At 38.2% G+C, this 24,256-nt stretch overlaps 3 protein-coding genes across 3 annotated transcripts in view; all 3 read right to left on the reverse strand.

Moving 5' to 3' along the window:
* Positions 1–12,731, reverse strand: part of LOC126100245 (mevalonate kinase) — a 29,957-nt gene extending 17,226 nt beyond the window's left edge. Inside the window, exons 1-3 of the mRNA XM_049910827.1 lie at positions 12,154–12,731; positions 10,215–10,452; positions 5,355–5,552 (exon numbers count right to left, since the gene is read on the reverse strand). Of these exons, the coding sequence (XP_049766784.1) occupies positions 5,355–5,552; positions 10,215–10,452; positions 12,154–12,728 (1,011 nt within the window). The 5' untranslated portion in view covers positions 12,729–12,731. The remainder of the gene's footprint in view (positions 1–5,354; positions 5,553–10,214; positions 10,453–12,153) is intronic.
* Positions 12,732–12,902: 171 nt separating this feature from the next.
* Positions 12,903–17,829, reverse strand: LOC126100246 (bolA-like protein 2). The gene is made up of 3 exons (XM_049910828.1): positions 17,632–17,829; positions 13,360–13,454; positions 12,903–13,038 (listed from the first exon to the last, which is right to left on the reverse strand). Exons 1-3 carry the CDS (start codon positions 17,692–17,694, stop codon positions 12,939–12,941), a joined length of 258 nt encoding a protein of 85 aa, XP_049766785.1. The 5' UTR covers positions 17,695–17,829; the 3' UTR covers positions 12,903–12,938.
* On the reverse strand, positions 15,309–17,637 carry LOC126100244 (probable dolichyl pyrophosphate Man9GlcNAc2 alpha-1,3-glucosyltransferase). The gene has a single exon (XM_049910826.1). It carries the CDS (start codon positions 17,526–17,528, stop codon positions 15,933–15,935), a length of 1,596 nt encoding a protein of 531 aa, XP_049766783.1. The 5' UTR covers positions 17,529–17,637; the 3' UTR covers positions 15,309–15,932.
* Positions 17,830–24,256: the final 6,427 nt, after the last annotated feature.

A 24,256-nucleotide genomic window follows, 5' to 3' on the forward strand; every position in this document is an offset into this window, starting at 1 on the left:
TTCCACAGGACCAAATTGAGGAGCAAATCTCCAAGGTCATGGAAGTGTCAGTACATGAAATTACAACATCAAAGCAATAACAGATAAAAAGAAAATGTTTATGAACCCGAAAAAGTCAAGCCATGAGTTTAAGTAAACACAATCAACAATACAACAAGAATCAGCTTCATTTTCCTAGGAACTCCTCGACAGAATAGGAGTGACCCATGAGGAAACTCTTCAGTTTTGATTTGAAAGCTCTTGGATTACTGCTAAGATTTTTGAATTCTTGGGGTAGCTTATTGAAAATGGATGCAGCTGTATACTGCACACCTTTCTGCACAAGAGTTAAGGAAGTCCGATCCAAATACAGGTTTGATTTCTGCCAAGTATTAACTGAGTTGAAGCTGCTTATTCTTAGGAATAAGCTAATACTGTTAACAAGAAATGACAGTAAGGAATATATATACTGAGAGGCCAATGTCAAAATACGTAGACTCATGAACAGTGGACGACAAGAGGTTCGTGAACTTACACCACTTATTGCTCGAACCGCCTGTTTCTGAGCCAAAATATGGGAAGAATTACCCCAAAATACAGTGCCATATGACATAAGCGAATGAAAATAAGAAAAGTAGATTAATTTTCATGTTGAACGATCACTTACTTCAGATATCATTCGAATAGTAAAAATAGCAGCATTAAGTCTTTGAACAAAATCCTGAACTTGGGCTTTCCACAACAGTTTACCACCTATCTGAACACCTACAAATTTGAACTGTTTAGTTTCACGAGATTACATGCCCAATCCGTGAAATTAAAATGTCAGGTTTTATTGAACTGTGTTATAAACTGTAAAAACTGAGTCTTACTGTGATTTAGCATTAGTTTATTTTCTACAAGCCATGAACTTATGTCATGAACTGCACTATTTGAAACAAATAAGTAACAAGACTGGCCCCAGCACTGCCTAATGACCTTTTGCTGTCTGTTGCGAAAGTAAGAGGTGAACCAATTGTGAGCTACTCCCTGTATTCTGTAATGGTCCAACTTCTGGAGCAATATTTTGTGATCAACACAAATGCCTTAGTTAAATCAAAAGATAGCCTAGCGTTCGAAACCTTTTGTTTAACCCATCCAGTACCTCACAGAGAAAAGAGAATATAGCGTTTTCAGTTGTTAAACAACTTCTAAAGCCAAACTGTACATGTGATAGCAAATCATATAAAATGATCAATTATCCTTACATACATAGCCTTTTCAATAACTTTAGCAAACACTGATGGCATAGAAATAGGTCTAAAATTATCTACATTATCCCTTTCTCCCTTTTTATAAGGTGGATTTACTACTGAGTACTTTAATCATTCAGAAAACTGACCATTCCTAAAGGAAAAATTACAAATATGGCTAAATATAGGGCTAACATGTGCAGTACAGTACATTAATATTCTGATAGGTACTCCATCATAACCATGAGAGTCCTTAGTCTTCAGTGATTTAATTATTGACTCAATCTCCCCCTTGTCTGTATCACAGAGGAGTATTTCAGACATCAATCTCGAAAAGGCATTTGCCAAGAGAGTTATATGATTCCCTGTAGAAACTAAATTTTTATTTAATCCACCAGCAATGCTCAGAAAATGCTTGTTAAATACTGTAAATTGTTGATCATTCTTCTCCTTCATGCATTCAGACGAGATTGACCAAACTTGTTGCAATTGAAGCATCTATTTCCCTTGCTCTTGTGGTTGCAATCAGTTGACCTGTGGGCACTGGCACCACAAATGAAATACTTTTCTGTTTGGATCACAAGCTGAGCTTTTAGTGTTCTTGTTACCAGAGTCGTTAGCATCTTTCTTACTGGAATTTCCAAAATTTTCATTGCTGTAACTTTGGTTATTTCTATTTGGCAATGATTTCACAATTCTTTAGCAATGCTTCATTTTTTCCTTAAACTCTTCCACACTTCTAGCACTACAAAGTAGAAATTTTGTGCCTGAATCTGGAAGTTTCGTACCTCAATCATCATCTATTCTGTCAATCACATACTGCAACAGCAAGTCATTATCAATATCAGCATGGCTGGCAATTTCTTTCATTATGACAAAATATTTTTAAAGAAAGACTTCCCATTTTTCCTATCACTGAAACAGCAGTTGTTGGATCTCCACGCCATTTTTCACGACGACTTGTTCTTGCAAAGCTTTCTTCAGTGCAGCCCACAATGTAAAGCCTTACTCACATTGAATAAAAGGATTAGCCATATTGTCAAGTGATTTTTTTGCTAAAACAAGCTATTGCAGTTGACTCCAGCCCATTAAAAATGCTGTTTCCTCGAAATCAATGAACCACTTTTTACATGTATATCTGTCGCTACTGATAAATGATGTAAGAGAACACTCAACATCACAAAATGACAGAGAAAATTTACATTGATCTTGTGAATGTGGTAAGAATTGTTTTGCTTTTATCACCTGTTCCTAAATTGGAATTTCTTCCGTCTTTTTTTTGAGAGATTGCATCCTCTCTTCATAATCATTAGCATTCTCTTCACATTCTATGTCATCATCAATTTTCACCGCATGTTTGTCAATGTTGGATAAATAATAACAAATTTCGATAGTCATTTCATTTTTTGTCCTGCTATCTATACAAAATACGAGGGTTGCCTAGACATTAATGCACCCCATTTTTTTTCTTCAACTATTTTTCACTGAAAATAATGAGAATACACACACAAAAGAATGGTGTTTTATGTACACACCCTATTTTTCTACATAATATCCATCCCATTCTATGGCCTTCCTCCAGTGTGAAAAAAGGGCGTGTATGCCCTGTCAGTACCAATCCTCATCCTGGTGGCAGAGCCAGTGCTTCACTGTGTGAATCACCCCATCATCATCATCATCCTCAAAATATGAATGGCATCCTTTAATAGCCCAAAGAAGTGGAAGTCTGAGGGGCCAGGTCAGGGCTGCAGGATGGATGGGGTAACACTGTCCAACCCTGTTTTGCGATGTGTTCAGCAATCCTCAATTTGTGTGGGGTTAAGCAATATCGTGTTGCAGCAAAACATCTCCTGGGTTGCAGGCGTTCGAGTTTTGTCAATATGTTGCACACGCTTCTAAATTAATGGTACTGCCTCTTGGCATCACATCCATGAGAATCACACCTTACCGGCAGAAGCAGTTGCTTTGAATTTTTTCTTCTGTGGGGAGTTGGAATGGTGCCATTCCATCGACTGTAATTTTGTTTCGGGCTCAAAATGGTGAATCCTGGTTTCATCATCTGTACAATCCAGGCCAAGAAGGCCTTCCTCTCAGCTTCAAAACGTTGCAGCATATCAAGACAAATGTTTTTTTCTGTATGATTTGTGATCCACCGTTAGACACCGCGGGACCCATCCTGCACACTCTTTTGAATATCCAAGAGGGCGGATAATTCCAGCTACACTTGCTTTGTTGACAGATGCAGTGCCCACTACCAAAACGTAATGCATCTGTCCTCGCAAATGACTACATCATCTCACCGCAAAATGTCAGGTGTGACAGCTGTGGATGGTCTCCCCGATCGTTGCAAATCTTGGAGCTCTGTGGAACCTACTTCTGATGACCTTTGTATGTAGCAGATTGCTCCCAACTCCACTTCTGAAAATGATGCTTCAATAAATGATGTCTTACCTTCAAGTTCACCAGCTACCGACTGGGAAGTAAAATAAGGAAATTCTCTCAATCATTTCCAGTTCCTTCTGTCAGCTGGAACTGTTCCCAAAATTAACTTATTTAGAGATTTAATGGTTTCAAGCGTAACTTGTTCAATTTCACTTAATATTGCTATTTCTAGAGTTTCTCCCCTTCTTTGTCGGTTATTTTTCCTTTCATTGCAATGTTTAAAATTTCTCCTTGTGTAACTCTGCTACTGCTAATTGTCATTAAAATGTTGATCCTCCTTGCAGACCTAAAATCAACACAATTACACATCACTACATCACTGCAGGCAAAACAGCCCTCAGAAATGTTCCATCATAAAAGTCACAGATATGGCAGCAAGAGGTATCATCATTCTTCCAGTTGACCAGGACAGACTTGCCAAAATTTGTAGGAAAAATGTTTCCAACTTGCACATAGAACTGTTAATTATTCTCTGGGTTACAAACTAATAGTGAACAGTCACATAACCAAAACTATCAAACTCTCTCTCTCTCTCTCTCTCTCTCTCTCTCTCTCTCTCTCTCTCTCTTCATGAACATTGTTTCTCAGAGAACACACAAAACCACTCTCCAATACTTGGCTTATCCAGTGTGCCACCTGTCTCGTCAGCAGGAAAACCCATACAAATCTAACAATGTAATTGTAAACTATACCCAACGCTGTATGGCATGGACGTAAAAGATATACTCTTGTAAAATTGGACAGTTCTTACAAGAATAAAAACTCCATATGGTCCTACACATAAACTAAAATTTACTGCAAGTTCATTTCTTCACTCATATGTAAATTAAAATTCTGTGAAGTCAGATGAATCTTTTTGAAATGTGCAGTATTTAAGACTGAGCAAGTCAAAGAGTTTTAAAGCATCTACAGAGAACACGTTACACTTCAGAATTCTACAGTGCATCATGATGTCGCCTTACTGCTACAGGAAAGAACAACATATTGAGTTTTATGGCTTGTCAACACGACAGTTTCTTAGAAAAGGATGTGTGAAGCACCAGCCACGGTACATTTAAGGGGCTCGCCTGACGACTGTCTGCACTGAGTTAAGGAAATCATGCATAATCTAAACCCACATAACTACTTGGCAATTTCAGTCTGTAAAGAGAAGCCCGAGTTTTAACCATCACAGTTTTTCAGGCTCATAATAGTGGTTCATTTATGGTGAGGGTTTTTACTCTTGCTAAATTCGATGAGCTGACACGTCTTATGTCAGAGACTGCAATACATTTTGCTCTACATAAAAATTATATCGACTGCATGACAGACCAAAATGCAGTCCCAAAAATTAATTCAAAAAGACAGAGGCCAAATGGCCATAAGTAGAGAAATTATATATGTAAGGTAAATACAGCAGTCACACCAAATCACAGTGTAAAGGTTATTTTAGATGCTAACACTGACATACAAATTTGACAATGAAATGTGAAAGTACATTGGTTGCTAACTTCTTCAGTGTAAATGTACAACAAGCTTACAATTATTATGATGTGCAACAACCTGGTTAAAGTTGAACTTGCTATATGTGCTTCTGCTGGAGAAGTCAATAATGCTATGTTGCACAAAACATGTCTTTATATTCTACAAAATAACAGAAAAATATTTCTTGATATTCTTGCAAACTGCTCTTTACCTGCATATGTAAGGAAAAATACTTACCTCCAATAATGACATGCTAGTAGAAAATATATCTCCAGCAGCGCACATGTCATTCAGTACTGCTACAACTTCAACAGCAACAGATCCCATAGCATCAAGAATTGAAGAGATAACACTGTTTAGGCGCTTGTGCTTTTCAGCAACACTAGCAACAAGTTGCAAAGTATTTCTTGGAACACCAGTATCAATGAGAAGAACCTAAAAATGTAAGATGATAAACTTCAAAACTAAGCTGCAACAATATGCTCATAATACGTATATGATTAACATACAACTGAAACAGTTTAGTAGACTTGTTGTATCAACATTACAAGCTAATGAACACACTCTTACAAAATGCAGGTGTTTTGTCACATCTAATTTGCACAGCTTCACCCATTTCATCGCTTGTCTTTGATGCAGTATATCTAATTCTCTTAGTAAGAAGAGCATAGTGACCATAAGAATGCAAAATTAAATGGAACTGCAATTTATTTAATTAGGCAAACACTACTTGCAGTCACTTTTTGAAACTGAGTACGCATCCTGCTCATCAAAACTGTGACAGTATCTTGTGTTAAATTCTAAGCTTTTGTGTGTTACACTTATCAATTAGCATCAATAACTCGTTAACTTATACAGGCTTTCTTAACTTATACAGGATAACCTCAGATATGATGATGCACTGGTATAGTTTAGCTAGCATTTGTAACACGATTAAATATGAGGCCCTTTTCTAGCCCCAAACCCCAATAGAGTGCACTACACAAAGGAATGAAAATAAGTGAATACGTTTATTTACAACTGGATCACAACAAACAATTTTAGTCTACAATTTAGTCACATATTGTGCAGCTGTAAACACATGAAAGGACTGGAAACAAACAGCAATGATACCGTATTAAATTAATTTCCAGATGTACAGTTTCTAGGAGTGTCACCTTGCTTAACAAATTACGCTGTCAAAAGAAACAGATGACAGACAATCAAACAAGATATAACACATAATATAACACTCTTTTAGTTCATTTTGATGTCATAATTATGTTGTTGTTGTGGTGGTGGTCTTCAGTCTAGAGGCTGGTTTGATGCAGCTCTCCATGCTATTCTATCCTGTGTAAGCTTCACATCCAAGTAACTACTGCACCCTAAATCCTTCTAAATCTGCGTAGTGTATTCATCTCTTGGTCTCCCTCCACAATTTTTACCCTCCAATACTAACATAGTGATCCCATGATGCCTAAGAACATGTCCCATCAATCAATCACTTCTTTTAGTCAAGTTGTGCCACAAATTTCTCTTCCCCCAATTCTATTCAGTACCTCCTCATTAGTTACATGATCTATCCATCTAATCTTCAGCATTCTTCTGATGAACTGTATCAAACCTTCAACTGCTCTTCCTGATCTTCATCTGCGAGATGAGAAAGACATTTCAGGAAGCTATGCGTAGTTAGATAATGGCTGGGAAAAAGCTATTAACAGTTTTCAGCCAAAATATCTTGCACGAAGACCACTACATGAAGATGTAAATTGTCATATAGAATGCCCAGGTATAAATATGCTCTTCTCTCGATATATTCTCAAGTCTTGCCTCAAACACCTAAGACATGATGATCAACATCAGCATGGACTCAATGTGGCTTGTCATCTGCCCAAGTTTTCTTTTTTTCTTCTCAAGCTGAAGCAGGGTTCTACAAATAACAATAAATGCTAGATACTTTCTGATCATAGGCATAAAACCAACGTGTATTATCAGTGGCAATCATAGAAGGCTATATTTTTTTGAACTTGTTACTGGAATTCTCTGCAGATCTCCAAGTGACACTGCTTCTGCTAAGCAATCAGTTGTTGAAGTACATACAAACTCCACTGTAGTCCTCTATCATTCTGCTGTTTTGATAGAATCCATGTCTGCATTTTAAAAATGTCTTGGATAGTGTATGTTTCAGAATCATATCCCCCATTTTATGCAACAATTACAGGTATGATACCAATTGAAGGTTATCCCAAACAATGACTATCAACAATCAGTGTTCAGCTGTTTGTGATAAGGCTACACCAGTCTTAAATACTGTGTGAATGCACGCCAAAAGCTCATGTCCTTTCTTTTTCTTTCTTTTTTTTTTTTTTAATTCTTTCTCTGTAGTTTAAAATGAGCTATACAGAAGAGCCTTTGCATACTGTCACTTTTTAGGGTTCTGTGCCTCAGTTGGTAAAAATGGCATCCTTATAGAATCACTTTGTCAATTAAGTCTTTTTTCCCAGCCAAGAAGTCAAATACACATATCAAAAAAAAGTTTTGCATTACCCCGGTTCCCAGAACTCCTGAAGATAGACACTGACTGTGGATACTGCATCACAGACACAGTCCCTTTCACTATTCGGAGATGTCACTAAACCCGCCCAAAGATGTAAACATCCATGATGAGCAGCGCCTATTAGACAGCCAATCAGTTCCAGTCATTCCACCAGGAAGGAGGTACATGGCTCATGTTATCTGTTGTTCAACCACACCTAGACAGTCAATACCATGGATCGATCGCGTCTGCATTGTTACTTTGTGTCAGGGAGGGCTCTCAACAAGGGAAATGTCCATGTGTCTCAGAGTGAAACAAAGCGATGTTGTTCGGACATGGAGGAGACACAGAGAGACATGTTGAATAATGTTTTTCCTGCAGCCACAGGATGTTGTGTTACAACTCAAACTGTGCGCAATAGGCTGCATGATGCACAACTTCACTCCCATGTCCATGGTGAGGTCCATCTTTGCAACCACAACACCATGCAGTGCGGTACATATGGGCACAAAAACATGTCAAATGGACCGCTCAGGATTGGCATCACGTTCTCTTCACAAATGAGCATAGCATATGCATTAAACCAGACAATTGTCGGAGACGTATTTGGAGGCAACCCGGTCAGGCTGAACGGCTTAGAGACACTCACTGGGCAGTGAGTGCAGCAAGGTGGAAATTCCCTGCTGTTTTGGGGTGACATTATGTGGGGCCGACATGTGCTACTGGTAGTCATGGAAGGTGCCATAATGGCTGTACAATACGTGAATGCCATCATCCGATCGATAGTGCAATCATATCGGCAGCATATTGGTGAGGCATTTGTCTTCATGGATGACAATTCGGACCCCCATCATGCACATCTTGTGAACGACTTCCTTCAAGATAACAACATCACTTGACTACAGTGGCCAGCATGTTCTCCAGACATGAGCCCTGTCGAACAGGCCTGGAATAGATTGAAAAGGGCTGATTATGGATGACATGACCCACCAACCATTCTGAGGGATCTACGCCACATCGCCATTGACGAGCGGGACAATATGGACCAACAATGCCTTGAACTTGTGGATAGTGTGCCATGACGAATACAGGCACGCATCAATGCAAGAGGACGTGCTACTGGGTATTAGAGGTATGCAATGAGTGGTTTTCATGAGCAGTGAAAAGGGTGGAAATGATGTTTATGTTGATCTCTCTTCCAATTTTCTGTATAGGTTCCACAACTCTCACAACTGAGGTGATGCAAAACTTTCTTTGTTGTGTGCATAAATAAATTGTACCAAAAGAAGCAAAGCAGTATCGTTGAGTTTTTAATGCACACAGCAGAATCAGTAAATCCGTATAGCTTAGCCAAGTAAATTCAATGTTAATTTTTATTCATAAAAGTAACATTGTGGTGCTCAATTCAGTCACTGACATAAAATTCTGTCAAACCTTCTGCCACTGAAGTAAAGAAAAAACTAATAGTGTCATCTATGGTATTTTGGTGTACTACAAAACTAACAGTGCCATCTATTAGTTCTATGGTGTACTACACTTTTATTTCATGTCACGAAACTAAACATCCGAACTACTAAGCTGAGCAGAATCCTAAAACTTTAAATGTGGTATTTTTTCCATGATTTAATTTTGATAAAATAAAGCCTATTTGATTCCCCAAGCTTCACATAAGTTACATGTAAAAACTCTATGCAAATTTGTCTAGTAGTTTTTCGAGATTAGCATGTTCAAACAGGCAGACATGATAGTGTTACAGTTTTATTATTAGTATCAATAAAACTTATTACAGACTTGCCTCTTTAGCAAGACAATGATTCTCAAACCATAAACTCTTGACACACAACAGTAGAAATATGTTCACAATGAACATTGGGACTACATTCTGCAAACTGAATTTTGGGCATAAATGTTAACAAATATACTGAACTGCAACTACCATATGCCTCCCCATATATCACTCTTGAATGAGAAACAAATTTACTCATAATCAATCATTTGTACACAGACCTTAAGATTTTGTAAAATTTTGGAAAGCATGTGATACTGCGTGAAACTTATGTTACTCATTAATGTCACTATTTTAGCCTATCATTACTAGACTATACTGCAATGACTGACTGAACAGATCACCTTTCGTAATTTAGATCAAGTTATGAGTGGTTAATTGCTAAATGTTTGATTTTTTGGTCTTTCTCAGTGAAGGAAATTTAAATCTACAGTAGTTACAAGGAATTCAACCACAATGGCTATGCAGTCTTACATGGCAAAATGACTGTGTTCAGATACGTACTCAGAAGAACAGGAGCAACAAACCTGCAGCCATTGTGATGAAAGGTAAAATAAACTGTCCATAGCAGAACACACTGCCAATTAGAGTACAGCATTTTCAATAGTAGGTTTACACTTGCTGCCACTTGAATAGTCCCACTCTATACCAGCTCATCTCTCTTAAAGGTAATCTGTTGTCAATTAACCCTTTACTATCTTATCTATATAGGATCCAATATTTTTTATTATCATAATACACAACAAAATTTACATCACAAAGCAGTGATTTAAAATAGGGTCATCAGAATCCATACCTTCAAGTCAGAGGGCATTAAAATTGATACTGGCTTCTTTCCTTTGCAAAACTGGACAGCAGAGCCATAAGTGCAGACACTATTATCCAATCCAGATGGTTTTCCATGCATGACTACCTCACTGATGAAAGCCCATTGTGACACCACACTCATTTCTTCAGAAAGAGAACGGGGAGCTTGCGATGGACAGTAGCCATGTCTTGATATATTACCACTGGTACGACCTAGTTGTTGGGTCCTGTGTGATAAAAACAAGAAATATATACTAGTACTAACACACTATTTTTCAGAAAGGGAACAGATTTACATCCAATATATGTTGTGAGGCACTGTGACCCAAATAACTGCTGTCAGCAGTATTAATTTCAGGAGCAGTCATCTTGCTGTCTGCACTGCACTTAAATGGAACCACATATTAAGAAGTATATCGGCTGAAGTGTAAAACTTACTGAAATGAACATTAACAAAATGTATTATAGGCATGTCTATTTCATTGGTGCTCAACACCCCATCTGCAAATGCAGAGGAGGGATTCACAATTAACACTATAATAACCAAAAGTATTTTGATTAGATTGGTGATTAGAAATAAACTATAAAGATAAGTAATTAGATGCAAAACGCAAAAGTCATGAATAAGGGCATATATGTATCTCTGTGCAATTGCTAACAAGCCTTCCCTGAGAATGAGTGGCTGCAGTAAAACTGCTTGCACTGCCAATACCCCTCAATGGAATAACCATTTCACATCCAGCTCCTTTGTGTACTTTTAAGAAACAGGTGTTTCAGAATTCCAAAGATGGGAAATGTCTCCCCAGCATATACATGGGCTATCAGTCTTATCTTAATGTAAGTTGGCCACATTTTCATTTCTCCAGTCTCTGTAGTTTTCCTTTTGATTCTGTGTTACTACTGTGTTTCTGCATCAGAGTATTTTTTTCCATCTTGTAATTTCTCTCATAGCTCAAAGCTTCGATCATTCCTATCAGACACATGTATTGTTTAACGGTTTTCTCCAAATATGTGTGCAACTAATTTGATTGGATCTTCTTGTTTAATTTACATCAACAGAGTAATATTTGGTTCATTTATTAGTTAAAAAGTTTGATCTATCATTTTATTATTAATGAGACTAGGGTGCTAGTGACTAATAAAATGCTGACAGAGTGAAATATCAGGTTTCTAGATGTTGATGTTTATCAAACACGATATACAATGCAAATATCTAGTTTTTACAACAAAATTGCTGGTTCTTAAATGTCATCATTTAAATTATACAATCTAAAAGAAAACACATAAAACACACGTGCGCACTCTCTCTCTCTCTCTCTCTCTCTCTCTCTCTCTCTCTCTCTCTCTCTCACACACACACACACACACACACACACACACACACACACACGTGTGGGGGAGTGGGGGAGGTGAGGGGGGGAGGGAGAGGGAGAGGGAAAGGGGAGAGGGAGAGAGGGGGAGAGGGAGGGAGAGAGAGAGAGAAAATACTCTATGCTGCTGCAAATTAAAATGGCAAGAGTCTATGTCTGTGTGTCAGTCCAGCACAAAGTTTCAAACTATTAAGTATCTTCATTACTCTCACTGCTTGAAAAATGCAAAAGTAAACTCTGACTGAATCACTTCCACTCAGTACACAAGCTAGGGAGAAAATTATACATTTATCAGTGCTAAGAGAAACTTTCCTTTTACAGCACAGCAGTAAAAAAAACTATAAACACTCAAAATATAGTTAAATCTGTAAAAGTTTTACAGAGTTGCACATGCAAAACATTTACTTTAACTTTCTGTAAATAAAGAATAAAAAATATCTTTTCTGTGCAACAAACTAGACTGTCAATATACAAATCCAGTTGCAGATTAAAATCTAAAGTTTGAATGTCTACAATAATATGTGAAAGCAAAGACAATACGCTGCAATAGCAAAATACCTGTTTCGCAAGAATTCCACCAATGCTCCAGAAAGAGAAACACCATAGGCTGCAGAACTACCAAGCCCTGCACGCATCGGCACATCAGACTCCACACGGATGAGGAGGCCGCCAAACCGTGTCAACTGACCCTCCAAGTCTACTCCCAGAAGCATCCCAACAAACAGCATTAGGAATGCTGTTACAGAGTACTCTTGCTCTTCATTTGAATGCACCAAGTTATATTCTGAAGTAAGTGAAGATATGGTTTCCTTCAGGAGATTCAAATTAACACCTTCAGGACATCGCCAGGAAAATTCATATGGTGGAATTTGAAGTATGCTGTTTGGATGGCTAGCCATACTCTCAATCTTTTCAAACAGGCCATCAAAAGTCACATTGACGTCCAACTGTGGCAATTCCAGTCTGACAGTGCCTTTCGACTCAGAAATTTCTTGCACACAGGCTCTTGTCCGCACACCTAAAGTGGCTGCCACAGCTGGTTTCCCATATACAACTGAGTGTTCTCCAAAGAGAATCACTTTCCCTGGAGCCGAGACAGAATAACTGAACTGTCTGTGAGTAGAATTCTCCATTACTGCCCGACTGAAGTGCACAACAAAGCTGCTCCACTCAGGTAACCTTTACATCTGCTTGACAAAGGTATGTAAAGTAGGACTGATGTTGCTGGGCAGATAACTACCAGGGCATGACCTATGAACTCGCCATTTATTTAAATAAGCCTACATTAAATACAAACGTAAATTACAACATTGTTCAATAATGACACCTATTGAACAAAAAGATTATGTAGATTTCTGTTCCTGCCACTGCTTTGCTGTTAATGTCTTCTGTGAGAAAGCATGTATTGTTTTCAGTTCCTCTTCAAGTACTGAATTGACCAACCTGAAGAAAAAGCCAAACATTATAATCATCTACTTCCCAACAACGATAAGATGCAAACAACAAAGAAAACAAAGCAATAGTTTGTATCTTCCTTAATGAATTTGCAATTCACTTAGTTTTGACAAACTGCTCGCAAGTAGTAGACTTTTCAAACAGAGTTATTATATTAATAGTCTTTTATTCCCATAGACTGTATCTTGTACAAACATCTGGGCAAATTAAAGAGACAAGAGCTTAGGATAGTTAGATCAACACATAATTTAGTACAAGTAATTTCTATCCAGCACAACAGATAGCAGGTAGCCTTTTACTTAAACACACCTGTGCCTTTGAAGAAGAGGCTTCCCTTCAAATTTATCTGACACTATTAGAACACTAAATTTGGCACCACAACCATCAGATTCATCATGAACTTCCTGAAACAACAATAATTAATACCTTGAAAGAAAGAATATAATGCTAATAACATAAAATAAATAATACTTAGCACTTGTCAAATGCTATACATTAACAAGATAGGAAAGTTCAAATTTTTATACTACTAAAAAATAAAAAAGGAATTCCACTTAAATGTGATATGAGCTTTCCAATAGCTTAACCAATGCAAGCATCAGCTACATGCATGGCTGTTTCATTTGGTGAGAAGGCAAATAATACTCCTTTTCAGTTCTGGAAGTAATCCCCCGGGCTCATAGCTCAGCCATTTCTAGGCATTATACTTCCTTCCACCAGTGTTAGTTCAGGAAACAATGTAAGAGATCTTCTGTGAAGCTTGAAAAGTAGGAGAGGCACTTAACAGCAGTGAGAAAGGGTTGTAAATTGTGTCTCATTAGCTCAGTCAGTAAGAGCACTACCTACAAAATCTAACATTCTGGGATGAAGTTCCCAAGCAACATAGCTTAAATCCGACACAAATTGTTAAATTACATGCAACACATTAAGAAGCAATAGTAGCATGCACTCCCAAAGCACAGACACATAATACAGTATAAAGTCATCAGTCTGCAACCCGTTTCTTTCCCTTTAATCTACATCAAATGGATCAGCTGATCTCTGGGTAAATGACAAGTTGGTATATGCTCCACATGGGAAAGTGTTTTTACTACTGATACTCCACAAAAAATCATATTTGTGGAATACTATACAATTGTTTGTTTGCATCAAATCACATGCATAACAACATAATCACTGCTCGATCATCAATATGTGCTCCAAACTGTATGCACTAAACACTAGAATGATTGTTGGCTGAACTGTGACAAGCCATATTAGCTCTTCCTACTGTACACTTCCCCTCCACCCATCCACCCTCTTGTAAGTACACTACTAGTAAATAATTGTAGTGGTAACAACTTTCTAAAGGTTTATAAATGTTTAATGATTACTTCACGGCACACACCAATTTAATTTTTGCACTCACAAAGTCCCAATACCTGGAATTCTTTCAGACAACACTTCACACTGTAAGTTGCAACAACATGATTAGTTATAGTTTCTGCATTTTATAACTAACCCATGGTGACTATGCAGCACGTTAATTAAATTTAAGTTTCACCCATTACAACAAAATGTTAGATTGCTTAATGGGAGTGTTAAAATCACACTAATAATAAATAAAAACTACAAATTATTTATGACACAGAAATTAAAAATTCTGTAAGCCAGAAACTTTTCACAGTTTAAACACATCACTGATGTATTATGAAAAATATATGCATTCTGATTCTCAAATATTTTGCCTTTCTACTAATTCTTTGAAATCTTTCTATTGTTTCACATTTGTGTTATAAATGACAGCCTTTGAAATTAACAAAGTGCATCAGATAATGTATGAACGTATTTTTCCGAAATATTGAGCTGGTTGCCTTAGTTTCCAGAAACTAATGCATGCTTTAAATTGATTGCTGGATACAAATATCGTACTCTTGCTACCACGTACACAAAGACTGTCCTCTGTACAGTACCTTGGTCACAATAAATTCCTGCCATGTTAAATTTATTGTAGCCTACACTGAAATCTTCAAAGTTGTTACTTTCCTTTCTTGTTTTTAAGTTAGTACACAGAGGTTGTTGCAAAGCCAGATTACTCTCCCCATATACTATGCAGCTAGAAACTTAAAATTTTTTACTCATTTAGGTCAGATATAATGAAGTGAGTTACTTTTTGAACACTTAATATCTTAACTAAAAGGGGGAAAAGCAAAGGCTATAATAAAATGTCACACTGCATAATTTCCATAACAATAATATTTAATTCATTTGGCTTATTTACATAATTGTACAGCCTTTTATGTATGTACACAACAATAATGCAGTATAAAAATAATTTTAGTTACAGAATGCTTTGGTCCAGCATATATATCAAAAATTAACTTTGACACACAAATCTGCCCATCAGCTACAAAAGTGCCCTAAACTACTGAGATCAACACACTTCAATGGTGTTTCAAATTAAAAGACAAAATAAAACAAGATTTTTATGTACTACTCTTACAAACTAGAAGGTAACATGTGATTTGCACTAGTGGCAAATTGCAGAACACTGTACATCAATATAAAACTACAGACAACTTTCTATTCCTGAAAAAGTCCTTTAGAAAAGTAAATTATTACCAGCAATCCACATGAAATAACAAATGCAAGTTTCTCATAGTCTTTTTCCACAGGGCTTCACCTATCTGTTCATAAACGTTAAACCCATCAATTATTACAATATTCAAAATTTATTACTGTGATTAAAAAAAACTAAATAACTGATCAAATAAGAATTGGTGATTGTTTTGCCCTCACAGAATGTACCGTAATCGAGAAATTCCGTGTAACAAGTTTTACTAAAACCTTAACAGTGAACAGTAAAGTAATTTTTTTAGAATAGGTATCACAAAATTCAATGATTAATCACATTTCAAACAAACATGGGTGTCTGGTGATATTTGGCGATACATGAAATACAAAAAGAAGAGCAAGAAGTGAGCACATGAATACACAGACACAATAAGGGGAAATAAATCAGGGTACTTCTGGGGTGGCTTTATAAATATGCTACAGACAGTTAATACAACACAACCGATTATTGAAGCCATAAATGCATAACTAAGCCATTTTTCATTTGACAACTGTTTCTTCAATTTCACTTTCGTCTGTGATTTCTGATTCACATTACTCTTTGATACTACAGGTCCACTGTCAGATTTCAACCTCATCCCATCACAACCAAATTCTATGTCAACAATAACTATTACGGACATGAAATAGAATATTGTTAATGCTACAAATGGTATAAGAACATTATCTTTCAATATTAATGGCAACATACTGAAATTTGACACTAAAAGAAACCAAAATACTGGGAATGGTTCAATTGGAAAATACAGAACAGCAGGAATGGCTGCGAGGAGGATGCTTTTTTCATGGACATGGAAAGAAAAGAGGAAAAATGCAAGTGAAGAATTAATTAGTGCCAGCAAAAATTTATTTTTTTCTGGGTGTAGCAAAAGATCAAGGCAGCTAGGCGTTACAGCAAGTAGAGTGGAAACGAGGCAAATTTTTGCCATAATTAGGTGGTCCACATTCCGGAGTTTGTATACAATGTTTAAAGCACACCACACATTTGCTACTTTGTCTTCAAAAACACCACGATACAATGGGAAAAGACGGCGAAGAACTTGCAAGATCACATCTACATTACTAAGAAATGGAACCCAAACCAAAATAAAAGTTGGGATTACAACACTTGCAATACACAGTAATTTTTTTACTGCTAGCAGTTTTTTCTTTGTCGATAAACAAACTCCTAACATATAGCAGAAGAAAGGCAATGAATGGTATAATTCCATTTGCTTGTAATTCAATGCCAAACAGAATGCCATTGCCGCAACCAACAGTTTACTTTGAAGCAATGCAGCAACAGCTGCAACCATAAATCCCAAAGAGACTCCATTGTATTGAAAGTGTCCATGGTCAATAAGTATAATACCAGGATAAATTAGTGCTAGAAACAGTTCAGCAACATATGTGTCATGCCTTGCCTTCTGGCTGCTCGGTTTGTTAAATTTGTTTATCTGGCCTCTGCTTTTGTCTGAAAAATAACAGCACAGCGCAGGTATATACACAAGGAGATCTGCTACAACTACAGTTGCTCTCATAAATAATTTGTGTTCATAGCTTTCGTAACCACGTGAGACCTTCAGGGCCACAAATTCCGGATTTATGTATCGAGCTACATAGCCGCAAATTAAGCTGTGGTAAGCTGTCAGTGGGGGATAGTCAAGCCCCCAGTACTGTAAGTCATTGTTGGAAGTGTTAAAGTACCACTCTTTCGTAGGCAGATTCAAAGTGATTTCCATCCAATGTCTTTGAGCTTCATAGTCGCCGAACATAGGGGGTTTATTTTGTCCTGAGTAAGAAAACAATGAGACGCACCATCGTAAAAAGATCGCCACAGAGACGACCAAAATCAAACAAACACGTCTACTAACTCTGTCTGTCATTTTCAAAGCTGGAAAATTTCTGTAGGTGTTTGAGTCTCAATCGTGAAGCTTCCACCGGCAGGACGCTTTAACACTGGTGTTCTTGAACAAGAATGTTACTTACAACATGTGATGCTTCAAGTTCTTTAATTAATTTCGATTTAATATATTCTTCTGTATAAACCATCTTACACCAACAATTACAAAAGTGCAGAAATCCTGAAAGTACGGCGGATGCAAATCTCAAATCAGTCGTTGTGGTGCAGTGAATACACGTTGCCACAACCCCACGCGCACGCACTACTTCGTCTGCAACTATTTGCAGGTCTGCCAACATTGATGACAAGTTTAATTAAGAGACATTATGTGATAGAAAATTTTTGTCATTTTAAACTCATTATAAATCTTAAGCTGTGCGGTTATGTGGCTGCGAAGGTAAGAGAAAGAAGGTCGATCCACGCTCACGGAACAATACAAATAACAAAATATTCCACAATGAGTTTCATTACATACCGGCCGTAAACGGAGCGCAAGGAAACGTGAAGGTCAAGGTTGCACAGTTATCGCGCTGTTGCTAGCATAGGAAGTTAACCTATTTTAGCCGCTTTCATTTGTGTTATGCGAGTGGATATTGTATTTTTGGTCCTTATTATTCTTTATTTTATTATTTTGTTATGTTTTGACGCCACACTGTAAATATTCCACAGGAACTAGTGTACTTTTTAGTAAGCGATCTTTATCCAGAGAAGCCAACATCTTTTATATTTTTATTTTATTTTACTGGCTTTTAGCATACAAATTTTTTATTCATCACAATTTAAATGTATTGATAAACATACACGCTGCAAGGTAACAAATGGTCTTATTCATTCATATAGTATGTCCTCAGATCGAGATTGTTGTACTTTTAATACAAAGCACAATAGATATCTAGCCACTTAGTTGTTAATTCTTTTCTTTAGTTAAGTTCAGTGGTCAAAATTCCGTTTAAATTTTTATGTCTTCTTTAGCTATAAATCTGGATATCGTGTCGTAGGTCTCACTGGTTGTGCCTCTGAGAATTGGGATCGTGCAAACTGGTTGGCAGTGATCAAGTCTTAAGGGCTCCTTTAAAAGGCTGACTCTACCTTTCTCACAATGTCTACACTGAAATAAGATATTATTTAGACGCTTTCTCACAATGGATGTTATAATTTTCCTGGAATGTTTGGATTAAGCAAACCATGGCTGCCTTTATATGAATGCCTGTAAATGTGCATAGCTTTTACCTCTCGTTCGTTAACTTTCAATTCATTCTTCCTGCCACAAGAGAAGCGCTTGTTCTTCTTTTAGGAGATATTCTGTGTGTGGGAGTTTAAAGTCAATAGGTCTTTCACTGCTAATCGCATCTCTCGCTAGTCGATCGGCTTTATCATTGTATTGATTACCAGAATGTCTGACCCATACAAATTCTATGATTTATCCAGTCTTCTCAGATTGGTGATAATGATCCACTATGTCAAGTGTGTATTTACTGGTTCTTTTGTTCCAGTTCCTGTAAGTTACTGCTTTCAGAACCCTTTGGCAATAGGTGATTATTACTACCTTGGGTATTTTGAGGGATCTTGCATATTTGATTGCCTCTATAATAGCGGAAGTTTCATGTAGAAGTATGGAAGCGTCGCCTGGTATTTGAAACTTTCTTTCTTCTGCAGATTCTGGGCAGAAGAAAACGCATCTAGTGTAATTATCTGTCCTCATTTTTGAGCCACCTGTGTAGAGTTGAAGACATCCTGCCCATTTCTCTGACAGGTATAATGTAGGTGAAAACTGCCTGTATCCTTTTACTTTGCTGGAATGGTCGACGTTTGCTACAGGGATATTGTGATGAGAGCTGTGGTAGTCATATAGCAAAATTGGGAGGACCTCACTTCGGTTTATTTTATTTTGTAGATATTTCCAGTGCTCATAGCGACTGTAGATATAAAACTGCTGTTTACTCACATTTCTGTTATTCCCGATTAGAGAGAGCAATTCACACTTCATTATCATTGGATGTTTAGTGTCTGCCATTTGCTCTAAGATATAGCGATCACACAGCATTGTTCTGTGAATATGTAAAGGCGTTTCTGATGCTTCCAGGAGAAGAGCATTAGTGAGGGAAGAATGCATAGCTCGGAGGCAGATGCATATGCTTCTGTAATGTAGTTTGTCCGGCAATGCTAGGTACATGGCAGCAGCATTGTGAAAGACAGTGCATCTGTAGTCTGTATAGGAGTGTATCAAAGTGTGGTACAGAGTGAACAGAGTGCTGGGGTGAGTCCCCCACTGTACACTTGTCACTAATCTGATAAGATTCAATGCTTTTTCGCATGTACTAACGACAGTTTGTATATGAGGAACCAAACTCATTCTAGAATCAAAGAGAACACCAAGAAACCTAGCCTGAATTTTAGTGGTATTTTATGACCAGAGACCCTTACACTGTTCAAGAATCTTAGTATCGTTTGGCCCATGAAAGGGCAAGTACCGATTTTTCTGGCGAAATCTGTAACCCACAGCAATGTAATGTTTGATTCAGTGCAGCCATCGTCTTTGATAGCTCACACACAACCTGATCCATCCCAGTGGTCGACACATACAAATATCATCTGTGTACTGGAGTATTTTAATGGGAAAAATAATAATTCTCTACTGCTTGTTACTATGTAGTGCAAAGAGTATGGAGCTGACGATAGTTCCATGTGGAAGATGTGTATAAGATGACGTAGTCCAATCCATTTATTTCGGAACTGAACCCATATGTGTCCCTCGGCGAGGTTTTTTCTGCATCCATAAATCATATGTGGTGGGAATTCAATGGTTTCCAACTTCCATAGCAACACAAATATGTGAACATTATGATGAGATCCAACTACACTCCTGGAAATGGAAAAAAGAACACATTGACACCGGTGTGTCAGACCCACCATACTTGCTCCGGACACTGCGAGAGGGCTGTACAAGCAATGATCACACGCACGGCACAGCTGACACACCAGGAACCGCGGTGTTGGCCGTCGAATGGCGCTAGCTGCGCAGCATTTGTGCACCGCCGCCGTCAGTGTCAGCCAGTTTGCCGTGGCATACGGAGCTCCATCGCAGTCTTTAACACTGGTAGCATGCCGCGACAGCGTGGACGTGAACCGTATGTGCAGTTGACGGACTTTGAGCGAGGGCGTATAGTGGGCATGCGGGAGGCCGGGTGGACGTACCGCCGAATTGCTCAACACGTGGGGCGTGAGGTCTCCACAGTACATCGATGTTGTCGCCAGTGGTCGGCGGAAGGTGCACGTGCCCGTCGACCTGGGACCGGACCGCAGCGACGCACGGATGCACGCCAAGACCGTAGGATCCTACGCAGTGCCGTAGGGGACCGCACCGCCACTTCCCAGCAAATTAGGGACACTGTTGCTCCTGGGGTATCGGCGAGGACCATTCGCAACCGTCTCCATGAAGCTGGGCTATGGTCCCGCACACCGTTAGGCCGTCTTCCGCTCACGCCCCAACATCGTGCAGCCCGCCTCCAGTGGTGTCGCGACAGGCGTGAATGGAGGGACGAATGGAGACGTGTCGTCTTCAGCGATGAGAGTCGCTTCTGCCTTGGTGCCAATGATGGTCGTATGCGTGTTTGGCGCCGTGCAGGTGAGCGCCACAATCAGGACTGCATACGACTGAGGCACACAGGGCCAACACCCAGCATCATGGTGTGGGGAGCGATCTCCTACACTGGCCGTACACCACTGGTGATCGTCGAGGGGACACTGAATAGTGCACGGTACATCCAAACTGTCATCAAACCCATCGTTCTACCATTCCTAGACCGGCAAGGAAACTTGCTGTTCCAAAAGGACAATGCACGTCCGCATGTATCCCGTGCCACCCAACGTGCTCTAGAAGGTGTAAGTCAACTACCCTGGCCAGCAAGATCTCCGGATCTGTCCCCCATTGAGCATGTTTGGGTTGGATGAAGCGTCGTCTTACGCGGTCTGCACGTCCAGCACGAACGCTGGTCCAACTGAGGCGCCAGGTGGAAATGGCATGGCAAGCCGTTCCACAGGACTACATCCAGCATCTCTACGATCGTCTCCATGGGAGAATAGCAGCCTGCATTGCTGCGAAAGGTGGATATACACTGTACTAGTGCCGACATTGTGCATGCTCTGTTGCCTGTGTCTATGTGCCTGTGGTTCTGTTAGTGTGATCATGTGATGTATCTGACCCCAGGAATGTGTCAGTAAAGTTTCCCCTTCCTGGGACAATGAATTCACGGTGTTCTTATTTCAATTTCCAGGAGTGTATTTGTCTGACTTTGGAAATTAGTTGAAAGTGGATAGCTGAAGGCATAGCAACCTTTGTTTCTTACCTTCAGGATCGTGTGTTACCACTTTCCAATGTGCTATTTCATCGAAGTGGCATGTAGTTTCCAATGCATGACAGAATGTTTTAACAGAAGCTGAAAAGCTTTTTACACTGCAAGATGAAGTTAATATCATAGCAAGGGGACACTGTAATGCTTGGCTGACTTTGATATCGGTTTTAACTAAACTAAGACTAGTTTTTGTTAGATTCAGGCATGGGAATAACTGCGTTTACTTTGTACAAAGATCAGACTGTTCTCGACAGTAGATTCATATTAAGCTATAGGTTAGTTCAGCAATAAAGTTTTTGTGTGTTTTGTAATGTTATAGAACAAATCTTCACATACTTTGATAAATTTCATGGGAGATACAAAGATTGAACTAAGCTCGCTGATTAATCTGCAGATTATATTAGTAATGCTAGTAAGAAAGCTACATGTTTTTGATAAGTAATACACAGAATTTAGATTTGGATACACTGAGACTTTAATGTGTCCTGTACTGTGTAGGACAATAATTGGATCATTTTTACAGCATGCATACTTTAACCTGTAAGTTACATCAGTAGAGCCAGTGAACAAACTGTGTGTATTATTTAAAAGTCTTATACAACAATTAAATTACGAGAGTTGCATAACATGCGTTTTGCACTCGTAATTTTATGTATTTTGAGAAAGAATTATACTTTGGTGCAATATGGAATTTCATTGCTTAATCATAGATCTGTAATTGCACTTGTCTATTATGATAAACAACCTATGTGCTGTAAATGTTGCAGCCTTCCATGAAATCTTTAATTATTTGATAAATAATACTATTTTGATGCAAAGATCATATTACTAACATATCAAACTTTCTTCTCTGTGTATGGAACCTTATCCATCATTGTGGCCTTGTTTAGATTAGAGTCTCCTCGCATATAATGAAAACAGGTAATTATATGATACAACTCAATAAAGATCACCTCAAAAACACTTACTTTCTCCCTGAAATGGTGCTTGGTTATTTTATTAGTCTTTAGCTTTTTTCTGTGTTTACATGTGATATTCGGAGCATTACAATTAGATCCTGATATTACTGAGCAGTTTATTATGTAGAGGAAAGGAAATAAATCCTGTGAACTTTTTAGAGTGCCTTGACACCCTAGTTACAATCAGCAAATGTCACAGTCTTCCTCACAAGTTCGTTTTTATGGATAACCTGTAGTAGGCATAGATCAAATGCAATAAAAAACAATATGATCTAGTGGATAACATCAACTATATTTTTCTAGTATATTGATTGATTGATTGATTGATGCGTTATCTTCTATACCCCCCCCCCCGCCCCTAAATGAGACATGGTAAAGGGAAGCATTAATGAAAAACTTCTGAAACATCAGGTGCTCATAGTACAATCTTTGTATTACGAGTAAACCTATGATCGAAATGCCAACACTCTTTACGTGTTTTGAAAGATATCTTAGTGATACAGATACCACTATAACACTTGACCTACACTTGGGCATATATTTTAGACTTGAAAGTACTGTAAGTTACAACCTTTATATATTTTTATGGACATTTTAAACATGAAAATAGCATGGTGACACTTGACACAAACATTGTGTGCTATCTTCTTCCTACCCTCCCCCCCCCCCTCCCTTAAAAGGGTGCTTGTACAGGTTTGTTTTTGTTCCAGTCCTCATGCAGGTCTAGGATGAAATGTCACCTGCCTGCTTAGCAGCTACATATGTTTTATAGAGGTACAGAACAATTTATAAGGAGAATTGGCACTGCGGCAGTTAATCTGAGATTTCACAATCACGCATTGTAGTCGTCACACATTAACTGCGTTCTTCCAATACTTGGCAAAAGTTGTAATTTTTCCATGTCTTAATTATTTAAAATTTACTAAATTTTTGACACACAATGTATGAGTATGATCATTTGTATTCATCAGTTCAAAACACCATATAACTATATACATGCTTGTTTATCTTGTCTAAGACTCTTTATCTCTGTGTCACTAATGCAACCAACATTTACTTGACTCCATTGCTGTAGTAAACCCTTAGTCTCCCTTTGCAATTTTTGTCTCCTCCCTCATGCTCCCAATACACACCTTATTTCATTGCCACATTAACAAATCCTTGCTCAGTCAGTATATGTTCTATCAACCAATCTCTGGAGTGGGCAATATATCAGAGCACTGAGGCACTGCTGCAGATTTAAAGTTCTCAATCACATACTTAACGAGTCCCTAGATGAGGGTACTGTCACAAGTAGACACAAATATGCAAATTATTAATAACAACCAAAACTGGCCAGTTCACATCCTTGATTTAAGTAAAAGACTGAATATGGCAGTTTTTGCACTTGCTTGACTGTA

The sequence above is a fragment of the Schistocerca cancellata genome, chromosome 9 (assembly GCF_023864275.1).
Source record: "Schistocerca cancellata isolate TAMUIC-IGC-003103 chromosome 9, iqSchCanc2.1, whole genome shotgun sequence".
NCBI classification, from domain to species: domain Eukaryota; kingdom Metazoa; phylum Arthropoda; class Insecta; order Orthoptera; family Acrididae; genus Schistocerca; species Schistocerca cancellata.

What these genes read in the sequence shown, in the direction of transcription:
- LOC126100244 (XM_049910826.1), bottom strand. Translation starts at nt 17,528, where the DNA reads ATGACAGACAGAGTTAGTAGACGTGTTTGTTTGATTTTGGTCGTCTCT.
- LOC126100246 (XM_049910828.1), bottom strand. Translation starts at nt 17,694, where the DNA reads ATGGTTTATACAGAAGAATATATTAAATCGAAATTAATTAAAGAACTT. An exon ending in AACTTGAAGCATCACATGTT is followed by an intron (nt 13,455 to 17,631) that starts GTAAGTAACATT and finishes TTGTTGTTTCAG; the next exon opens with GAAGTTCATGATGAATCTGA. An exon ending in CCTCTTCTTCAAAGGCACAG is followed by an intron (nt 13,039 to 13,359) that starts GTGTGTTTAAGT and finishes CTTTTTCTTCAG; the next exon opens with GTTGGTCAATTCAGTACTTG.